This window comes from Helianthus annuus, chromosome 1, assembly GCF_002127325.2.
Source record: "Helianthus annuus cultivar XRQ/B chromosome 1, HanXRQr2.0-SUNRISE, whole genome shotgun sequence".
Lineage (NCBI taxonomy): Eukaryota > Viridiplantae > Streptophyta > Magnoliopsida > Asterales > Asteraceae > Helianthus > Helianthus annuus.
This window is the reverse complement of record NC_035433.2, coordinates 66,993,330-67,004,851: the sequence shown is the minus strand read 5'-3', so window position 1 is coordinate 67,004,851 and position 11,522 is coordinate 66,993,330. Positions and strand designations below refer to the sequence as shown.

At 35.0% G+C, this 11,522-nt stretch overlaps 1 protein-coding gene across 1 annotated transcript; it reads right to left on the bottom strand.

Annotated features, from left to right (window-relative positions):
- Positions 1–217: 217 nt before the first annotated feature.
- On the bottom strand, positions 218–2,691 carry LOC110867898 (protein SODIUM POTASSIUM ROOT DEFECTIVE 2). The gene is made up of 3 exons (XM_022116953.2): positions 2,005–2,691; positions 825–900; positions 218–670 (listed from the first exon to the last, which is right to left on the bottom strand). The coding sequence occupies exons 1-3, from the start codon at positions 2,629–2,631 to the stop codon at positions 486–488; spliced, it is 888 nt and encodes a 295-aa protein (XP_021972645.1). The 5' UTR covers positions 2,632–2,691; the 3' UTR covers positions 218–485.
- Positions 2,692–11,522: the final 8,831 nt, after the last annotated feature.

Below are 11,522 nucleotides of genomic sequence, written 5' to 3'. Positions count from 1 at the left end.
GTATTTTTTTGACAAAAATCCCGATTATACCCTTTAAAAATATGATTGAACCCCTCGTTTGCACTCTCAGTAAATAATTCTTGAGAATTCTTGGGTCCGTCACAGTCTCAGGAGGCACAAAAACTTATTATACACCATGTAACTTCTAAATTCACAACACAAGTCAAATAATTTTACAACCAACTTACAACTATAATAGATATTATTATCAATAAGAGACAAGTCAAACCTTATATAAATAGCGTTTAAACTTCTTCATATTCATTCAAGAAGAGTTTTACACACACTACTATTTTCAAAAGATTCTTAAATGCTCGATGAAGCTAGTGTTTTACGAGTATGTTTTACAATTTACATACACATCGATCATCTAAGAAAATCTTGGATTTTTACAACAAACGCACGGAAAGAAACACACTGTGAACTACTGAAAATTACAAAAGATAAATTTCATCACAAATTAACAAAAAAGTTAATGTGCAAACTTAGTATCCGATGGCAATGAAAGGCGACGGGGAGGAGGAGGATGAGGATGAGGAAGAAGGAGACGGAGAAGGCCAGAGCTGAGCGCTTTTTACTTTTGAAATGCTTGAAAGAACACTCAATGGAGTTATATCTCCAACCACTGTCACCTTCTTTAATTCCAAGTCTATGTGAAATGATTTCACTCCTGCATTTGTTCACCAACATGAGATCTTTGAATTTTCATCATGTTTTGTTTGATAAAAACATTTATGAATATGTTTGAAGAATTTTTTATATTCAAACTAATAATTTTGTGTGCAGATATAAGATATATATATAATATGAAACTCGAATTATACCTTCCATTCTTGAAATATGTTTTCTTACTTTCCCTTCACATCCCTTGCAATGAATCGACACCCTCAGTTCCACAACCTACACAAACCATTTCAAATTATTTTTTTTCTTATAATATTATTTAATAAAAGTTTAAGAATATAAAATAATTTGTTTAATATAAATAGAAGTTAATATGTAATATTTAAAGATAAGATTCGAACTATCGAATCTTTGAGTTTGAGAAAGTACGGACAATATTAATCTACCATTACATTTTTTTATCTTGCAAAGTTCAATAAATTGCAAATTAACTTTATTAATTATTTTATTAGAATAAGTAAAAGTAATAATAAAAGGGGCTATTACTTGCAATTTCCAATTTTAAAATCATCTGAATCTTTCTAATACTGTGAATCTGTGACGTTCTATAGAAAGCCAAGTTTTGGGCTTTTTGGCATGCTATCAATGATCCGGTTCAACTAATTTCCACATAAATTTTGCACAGAACCACTAATTATAATTTCGAACCACTAAACATGGTTCGGAAAACGGTCATGAACCAAATCGACCGGTTTGATAGTTTGACGGTTCATTTTTGACAAGTTCAAAACAATCAATTTATTTTAAAAAATTTAAAACGATAAAATGGTTTGTGATTAGCATACACAATTTTTAAAAATAAAATGGTTTGTGATTAGCATACATATTACTAAACTAAAAAACTAAAACGAAATATTTAAATAATAAACCTTTGGTTCAATTTACACGACCGATTTTAGATTTCATAGCTAAAAAGAACCATTAAACTGCCAAACCACGAAAACTAAACTGTTTAATCTCAAATCAGCCGACTTATTCTGGTTTAAAAGATTTAAAGGTTTTTGGAAACCCTATTTTTATATAAATCATAAATTTCTGATTATATTATAAAACAATTAACTAGTTTAAAAACATTCCCTTTCAAGTATCATATTTGCTAGCTAATGGTCAACTCAGGAATTACTTTCTGAGAGCGGCAACGAGAAGTTTACCCAAATCTTTAAGAAGTGCAATTAAGATTTTTCTCTATAAAATACATTAAAAAAAAAAAAAAAAAAATTTAAGAGGCGCCCGCCCACCCACCCAAGCTTTCACTTGGGTCCGCCACTGCTGCTAGCGATTTTTATTTTTAAAAATTGAGCAACCAAACCATTAACAAACCTGATTATGAGAAGGAGACCTCAAAGATTTAGAGCCGGGAGATTCAGCCGTAGCATGCAACCGCATCGACGACGATCTAGACTTAACCAACACAGGCGAATCATAACCATCACGCCACGACCCTCTAGACGAAAAAGACTTCTTAACAACGGGTAAATCATCATGATCAGCTGGCCATGCTTGTTCACTAACCACCAACGCGCCCGCGTTACAAACATCACTAGAATCCTTCAAATCCTCCAGAAAAATGTTATTCAAAAGACACCTAGAAGAAGAACCACCCTTGCTACTCCTGTCATTCAATTCAGCACTGCTTTTTCTTCTCACAGGAAACTGATCAACATGTTTTCCGGTTGTGGGTGCGGCTGATGAGGTGCTTTTTCGGATGTAGGGTTTGGGATCAATATGTTGTTGAGAAGTACAAGGGATTGAAGGTGTTTTGAATTTAGGTTTGTCTCCGAAATCGAATTGGTAATGGTTGTTGTAGTAGTAGTTGTTGTGGCGGTGGCTTGATGATCTTGGGGTGGATCCGCCGCTGCGGCGGACCATGGCGTGGTGGTTCATGGTGGTGCAGATGGCGGTGGACGCCGGAGATGCGCAGAAGAGGTCTGAGGTTTTTATTTTCATTTTTGTTTATGGAAAATGTGGATGTGTGTGAGTGAGAGAATGGAGAGTTTGGGTGATGTGGGTTATAAAGTGAGGGATGAGAATGGAAATCATATAATCATATAATAATTATAAAGTTTGAGGAAAATGTTATAAAAATAGGAAATGACATCATATCATCTTGTAATAAATATCAAGTCCTATAGTTTTCCACGTAAAAACGAAATTAAAAAATTGCGAGCTCCTCATCATCTTTATACAACATCATTGTTTCATCACTAATTTGCATTCAATTCTATCTTCAAACCATGAAAATTGTTAGAAAGCGTCATTTAAACCGATAACATTGTTAGAAATGAGCAAGAGGATGTTTGGTATATGGTAATGCCATAATAGAATAGAATAGATCATTACCTTTTCATCGTAGTCCTTTTTTTTACCCATATGTGAATAGAATAAATAATTATGTTGTACTATTTAATAGACGGAAAAACGAAGTAATGAAATACAATTTATTTAAAATCACAAAAAAAATATTTATTTTTGAACGACCAAGAAATGGAATGGATAATGCCATAATAGGATAGAATAGATCATTACCTTTTCATTGTAGTCTTTTTTTTACCCATATGTGAATAGAATAAATAATTATGTTGTACTATTTAATAGACGGAAAAACGAAGTAATGAAATACAATTGTTGAAAATCACAAAAAAATTATTTATTTTTGAATGACCAAGAAAACCATTTTATTCATGAGAACAATAACGCCAACCAGCTAGGAGCAGACACATACAACAAACCCTAAGAATTCTCCCAAACAAAAACAACAAGCAAAAGAAACCAGTCAAAACAAAAACTAAAAGATCGAACATCTTCCATGCTTCTCATGTTAAACCGCTCACATTCGACGGTTTTTCAGCCACAAGAAGCTAAGAGTCTTCACTTCCTCAATAACACCCGTAATCTGAGGCTACCTGTTGTTAAAAATTGCATTGTTTCTTGATCTCCAAATGCTCTAAGAAGTTGTTAATATCACAACATGCATGACTTTTCTCTTCCTATTCGGCCAGCAGAACCCCTTATGAAAGTCCATCAAATAATTGATATGAACCGCAAAGATAGATGTAATATGACACCATTGTGAGATTACATACCATATCGTTTGGGTGAATTTACAAGATATAAACATGTGGTCTAGATTCTCCTCAAAATCACCGCAAAGATGACATGTCGGGTTATGCACCGAAATGTTTGTGTGCCTAATAGCTGAGACCGTCGGCAATCGATCAAGGGCAACCCGCCCCGCGACAAACCCTGCCTTCAAGGGCACCCAGTTGTTCCATGAAATAGTAGACTGAGTTCCTAGGCCGTTACCCTCCTTAAACTTTTGCTTAAGGTTATTAACAGTGAACCTGCCAGAAGACTCGAAGACCCATGACTACCTATCGCTGCCTAGTGTAAAAGAAATAGAACAAAAAGGGACGCGCATAAGTGTTAAAAAGTTAGAGTTATAATTTGTCATTCATATGTGTTAATCTTTAGTTTTATTAGTTTGAGTTGTTGATTGAGCAGGTATCATACTTAGGGGGGCCTGAATGAAACATTTGAGGGTTCAAAGTGTAACTCTTTATTATGGCGGTGCAATTGTTGATATCTTTAGGGTGCTGAATGTTGTTTATAAATGGCTGGACATATAAAGGTTACACTTTGCACACAGATAAAGATTTAATCCCCAAATCTCACTTTATCACTTTTTCCTCAAGTATTAGACAACTGTAGAAGATGTATTCCATAATTCAACATCAGTCGTTCACCTTCAACGCAAAAGGCTCTCTTGGTCTGTTCAAGATTATAACTCTGTTCAAGTTGTGGATCTTGTTCAGCAGTTAGTTCGATTATGGTTCAGTATTGTTGAAGATCTGATTGATTTATTTATTCAGTATTGTTGAAGATCTTGTGAATCTTCATATTCTTAGTTTTTTCTGTATCCTTTTGTTAACCAGCCGAGTATGGTCTGGTTATTGTTGATCCTGTGTTGGATCTTGTTATTTCACATTTCTTTCTATGATCAACAGATATTTTATCTGTTGATCCTGTATTTCGTATTTGTTGTTTTAGATCTTACATAAGTAAGATCTAGGGTTTGGGGGGTGTTTTTGGTTTGGGTTAAATAATAAAGTTTTACGTCATATTTTGTCGCTATCTTTTGTATCTACTGTGTTTGTGTTGTTATATTTGCTGCAATCGATCAATATACCAGTGTTTTTGACATGGTATCAGAGCCTTCATGCTCCTGTTGATGATCGATTGTATGTCTTCCGCTGTATTGTTGAGTGTCGGTTGTCTGATTGTTTGGCTTTGCTGTTGTTTCCAGGGTTTCTGTTCTTGGAATTGGTTGTTGACAGCAGATCTGTGTACTTCCGGTTAAAGAGAATTGAAACCCTAACTCAGGGCTTCAAGTGTTGTCTAAGTGTGCTCGGAAATTTTTGGTTAGTGACAGATCTGCTTAGATCTATGATTTCTTGGTGATATACAGTTTGGTACTGAATGGAACCCTAAGTTAGGGTTTCTAACTTCTGGTCTTTTCTCCGATTTATCATTTGTGTTAGTCTCTGCAACCCTCGGAGGTTCAGGGCAAACTAACCAGAAAAGTTATGGTGATTCTTTTCTGTCTGCATCAGATCTTGTTGTTCTTAAAAATCACAGATCTGATATTATTTGGTGTTGCTTGCAACCGCTGTAAGATCGTTCCTCTCCTTTATTTTTATTTTTATTTCTTTGTTTCTGCATCTAACTATTGTTGTGTCTAGGCATTCTGTTTACCGGACTAGTCGGGCCGGCTCTTGATCGAGTCTACTTGTTATCTGTTGCATTGTTTGGTTCTTGGTTGTGTTGATTCGTTTTGGTTCTGTGTTTGTTACTGTTTATTATTTGTTCTTGTTTGTTTTATGTGGTTAGTTTAGAAGTGGCTCCTGAGTAAAGGCTTGTCCAGGCACCATAGAGTGATGAACCTGGAATCTGGTCCCTGACTCAGCTTTGCCCTAGGTTTTTTATCTTCTAATTGGCTCATATATTGTGTTATCTGTTGTTTACTTTTGTGGTCTATTGTCTTGTTGTTGTTTGTTCTTTTGTGTCTTATTTTTTTTCTTTGGTTTTGGCTGATTCATTGTTTGATACTGTGTGTCTATGTAGATTGAGATAACAAGATTGTTTAAAATCTGTCACTTGGTGACTATTAAAATTGTTGAATAGTTTTCTTAAATCTGATAGAAGGTTTATATAAGATGTTTGGTCTTCATTTTTTTGTAAGTTGTGCATATATTGTGGCATGTTCTTAGATCCATTTTTTTGTTGATTCAGGTTTATATGAGATCCTTGTTGTTTATGTTATTGTTATCTGTTTGGCTCTCATCTTTGTTTGCTTTAAAGGGTTAGGTTTTGTAAATCGTGACAGTTTGGGTATATCTTGGTTTTGTTATGTCTCTTGAATCTTGTATGATAATTGAATGGTCATGTTTTTTTTATTCATGACTTACTGTGGTTTTCATTGCATGATCTTGTTGTTTCATTCATGATTGGATGTTTGGTTGCTATGTAATGTGTTATGTTTGTGGTAATGTGATCTTGTATTTGCTGTCATAAGGTGGTTTAGATTGAAATGTTGTTTCTGGTTATTGGTTCGTGTGTTCTGTATCTTTATCATGGATCATGTGATTTGATTGTGTCTTGATCTGTCTTTGTGTTTTTCACACGTCGTCTGTATGTCTTGTTGTCTGTTATGGTTAGTCGAACTATGTGGTTCGAATGTTTCTAACCTGTTGTGTTGTCAAGAGTGTTCTTGAATATGTTGTACAACCTTGTTTGCATATTGATTTGTTGTTGTCTTGTATGTTGCTAAAATGCTGTTTGTTTGCAGTCTTTGTGTCTGCCTGTCTTTGATCTTGAATGTATGGTTAGTTGAGATGTAAGGTTCATGTTTAACCAGTGGTATTGTCAAGATTGTTTGTATTTGTGACAGCCTTGTATGTTATCTCTGATGAGATATTTTTTTTTTGGTTGCAAATTGTGATATTTGTGTCTTATCAGAATTAGGTTGGCTGTGTCTTATTGTCTTGTGTATGTCTCATTATTCTTAGGCTTGTGTGTGAGATGTTATATCATGTGTTTTGTATAGGATGGTTTTCTTGCCAAGTATAGAAGTGTGTACTTCTTGTGTATCAGTGTTGGTATGTATCTTGTGATCTTTCAGTGTTGGTTTTCTTCACAAGTATTTGTCTTTCGGTCTTGGTATCAAATTCTTAAAAATCATGTGATTTTTGTTTAAATGATATAACTGTGATGTTGTTGATGGACTGTGTGGTTCATTGTTCAAATTAGAATATGTTTTCTAATTGTTTGTTATCTTACTTGTCTTGTATATGTATGAATCGTGTGATTCGTTGTTTTTTCAGACGTTGTTCTGAGTTTTGTAGTCTTTGGTGAATCTCTAGCTTATCAAAATGGCTGGTCTTTCATTGTATTCTGAGAGCTATATTTTTCATATGAGATTGATTATTTGAAAATCTTATTGTAGCTCTTTTTTGATTGTCAATAATTTCATGTATGTGGTATTATGGTTGAGTTGATCAGAAGTTGTATCACTGTAAGTAAAAGGTATTGTTGTCTTGCTTGCTTCTTTGTGAGAAGTTTTTTTGTTCTTGTTGCAAATCATAGAATATTATGTGAGAAGTTTTTTGTTTTTGTTCTTTGTGAGGAGGTTATTTGGCTGTTATTTGTTGTCTGTTTTTTTAGTTGTATTGTTCCTTCTTTATCAAATTCGTGTTGAAACTCGTGATTCAGTTTTGTGGTTCATGTCCCGTGTAGTTGTAAATGGTTTTGGTATTAAAAAAAAAAAAAAAAAAAACAAATGGGTCTTTATAGTTTCTTGTCCAGATTTTTTGTTCAGATGTGGATCTTTAATTTTTTAGACATGTGACTTTATGTATTGTTCAAGTAGTTGATTTCTTTGAATATAGATTCAAAGTCTATTGTTCAATTAGAATTTATATGTCGATATAAATATTGTCATATGTGAATCTTTGTTATATCGATTTTTTACTGTTAAAGATTCTTGCTACTCTAGCAATATTGGACCTGGTTTGGAATTGTGAAGGTTATTCAATATGATTCTGTTTTTTGTTTATGTTTTTTTGTTTGTCAGAATTGCTTCTTGTATTATCCGAATCTTTATTTGATCAGGTTTTGAATATGATAAGTGATTGTCAAATCTGGTAATTCTTATCTTGACGAAATTATTATGATATATGTGATAATTTTGTTTGCCTTCTTCACTATTAAAACATTGGTACGTGTGATCCATATGTCATGTTGTATGATTTGTCATATCTTCTGGTTTAAATAGGTCTTATGGGGTTTGTTTTCAAGATTGTTTCTTGAATGTTTGTAAATGTTAGCCTCCTTGTATTTTTTCTTGTGTAAGAGATTTGTTGTTATAAATGTATGTGACTGGGTGTTTTGCCTGAGTTTGTGTTGGGTATCATGGTTGTCTGGTGATCTTAGTCATACATTTATCTCTGTTAAAAAGAGTTCTTTGGTTTGTTGTTGGTATGTGTGTTTTCTTCAAAGAATCTCTTGTCTCGTCTTGTGTTTTGTCTGAATTCTTAGTATGTCTGTGATAGGATGTTGGTTATAGAAAATCTTATTTTTGATTTGTTTCTCTATGTTGTGTATATGGCTATATGGCTTAGTTGCTTGTGATTCGTGTTATACTTTGCATTGTATAGTTTGGTAACATTTGGTGTTAGCTACAATGAGCCTGTTAAATCTTGTAAAAATGCCATATTGGTTCTTTGATTCTTGTCGTTTATGAGAAGTTAAAAGTTTGTTTGAAATAGAACTGGTTTTTTTTTGGGAAACTGTCTGTGGTATTATTGGTCCTATGAGATCATTTTTGTTTGTAAAATTGCTAAAGATTGAGTAGTGAGGTGAATGATGTTATGTGCAATAAATTGGGTATGGTTAACTTTGTTGGTTTCAGTTTTTTGAGAAAAAATAGCTGCTGGTGTTATTGGAACAGTTAAGGTTGACTCTGACAGTCAACCGACAGGTGCTTTTATAAAAGGTTTAAGTATTACGCAACATGAAATGGTTTGTAAAAGATTGGGTTTGGTAAACTGGTTTTTTCACATATGAATGAAGGGGGCGTGTTAAAAAGTTAGAGTTATAATTTGTCATTCATATGTGTTAATCTTTAGTTTTATTAGTTTGAGTTGTTGATTGAGCAGGTATCATACTTAGGGGGGCCTGAATGAAACATTTGAGGGTTCAAAGTGTAACTCTTTATTATGGCGGTGCAATTGTTGATATCTTTAGGGTGCTGAATGTTGTTTATAAATGGCTGGACATATAAAGGTTACACTTTGCACACAGATAAAGATTTAATCCCCAAATCTCACTTTATCACTTTTTCCTCAAGTATTAGACAACTGTAGAAGATGTATTCCATAATTCAACATCAGTCGTTCACCTTCAACGCAAAAGGCTCTCTTGGTCTGTTCAAGATTATAACTCTGTTCAAGTTGTGGATCTTGTTCAGCAGTTAGTTCGATTATGGTTCAGTATTGTTGAAGATCTGATTGATTTATTTATTCAGTATTGTTGAAGATCTTGTGAATCTTCATATTCTTAGTTTTTTCTGTATCCTTTTGTTAACCAGCCGAGTATGGTCTGGTTATTGTTGATCCTGTGTTGGATCTTGTTATTTCACATTTCTTTCTATGATCAACAGATATTTTATCTGTTGATCCTGTATTTCGTATTTGTTGTTTTAGATCTTACATAAGTAAGATCTAGGGTTTGGGGGGTGTTTTTGGTTTGGGTTAAATAATAAAGTTTTACGTCATATTTTGTCGCTATCTTTTGTATCTACTGTGTTTGTGTTGTTATATTTGCTGCAATCGATCAATATACCAGTGTTTTTGACAATAAGTTCTGAAAATCATATAGCTCCCGATGGTTCAGATTAGACCTACACATTTCAAAGAATAACTAATCCTATTTTGTCGCGAGAGTAATATGTTTGCCACCACACAGTCTTTCCTTCTCTCCAAAGCATACGGATTCGGGTAACAAGAGCTAAGAGATTTCAAGCCGATCCAAACATCTTGCCAAAAAAGGATCGAACACCCGTCGCCTAAAGAACGCCTAATAGCTTTTGACAATGCTGTTACAATCAAAATAAATACCCGCAATCTGTTTCCAAGGACAGGGGTTCGAAAGGCGCATAGGGATAAAAGGCCAACAACGAGACCTGCTATGCATAGCCCATATAACCTGCCTCGAAAGAGCGTTTTGTTTGTTCTGACTTAAAACTCCACCGCCACTTCGCAAGCATGGCGAGATTAGAATCCGTAAGCGAACCAAAACCAATACCACCATGCTCGACGAGACCAATGACCTTTGACCTTGTCACCCAACCCTTTTTATCCTTATCCTCATTTCTATCCCAAAAGAAATTGCGTCTGAAACAATCGATGGCCTTTATAACCTGAACGTGTGCCCGGTACCAAGAGAAGAAGTAAGTCGGGAATGTGTTCAGCACCAACTTGAGCATAGTAATCCTACCCCCAACTGATAACTGGCGGGCCTTCCAACTCCGTTGTCCAACTCCGAACCGGGTTCATGTTTCCACCCACCAGAAGGCCAAGGTGGATGAATGGGAGAGAACGGACCTTACACCCGAACCCCACCACCATATTATGCAAAGAAAGCTCACCAACTCCTATACAGAAAAGGCTGCATTTTTTAAGGTTTATTTTGAGACCCGAAATTAAGTAAAAACACCGAAGGATCCGTTTAAGGGCAGTAACATTATTAGAGGACCAATCGCCTAAGAAATTGCACCATCGGCAAAAAGGAAGTGGGAGAGAGCCGACCCATGCCCATTAACCCGGACACCTATAAACAAACTAATAGAGCAAGCCTTTTTCATCATACTTGAAAGAGTTTCCATGGCGAGGATAAAAAGATAAGGCGATATCGGGTCACCTTGCCTTAGACCCCAAGAGCAAACAGATTCGCTAGTGGGCGAACGTTTATCAACACCGAAGCCTGCACCATTGATAATATGGCAAAGATCCATTTTCTCCATTTCCTAGAAAAGTTCATTTGTTCAAGTATAGATAAGAGAGAATCCCAACTCAAAGATTCGTAGGCTTTCTCAATATCCACTTTAAACACAATACCTTTACGCCTAGATTTTTAAGCAATGTAATCACCTCATTAACTATCATGAGCCCATCAAGAATACTCTGATTCACTTAGAATGTCGTTAGCTCTTCAGAAACAAGCCCCCCCCCCCCCAATCACACTCTTCAACCTATTCGCCAAGACCATCAATAGAATTTTGTTTTCGTCTCACTTCGATGTTTCCGCCATCGGTTGGGGTGTGACATTGCCTCTGAATGGTTAAGTATTATACTGAGTTTGAATGGCTAAGACCTCTAATCTGAATTTGTTAGAGATTTACCTCTGAAAGGTTAAGCATTATACTGCCTCTTAATGGTTCAAACATCTTATTGGTTCAGACCTCTTACTGGTTCAGCACTTAATGGTTCAGACCTCTTACTGATTCAGCACTTAACCATTCAGAAGTTGCCAAACAGCCCCTTAACCTTATAACAAATATTCGCAACAACTGTCAAATCCTTACAACAATAGTTCCGACTAGTTTAACCTGTCCACCTAAGGCGTACGTCTTCATAAACGTAAACACAATAACATATACTATTATTGAATACATGCTTATATTAGGATGTGGGCTTCCAGGGCATCAAATGGGTGGGTAGATGTGGTTGTTCATGGATTTTTCAAATTCTTTTATGGTACAAAGGATAACGAAGGTTACACCT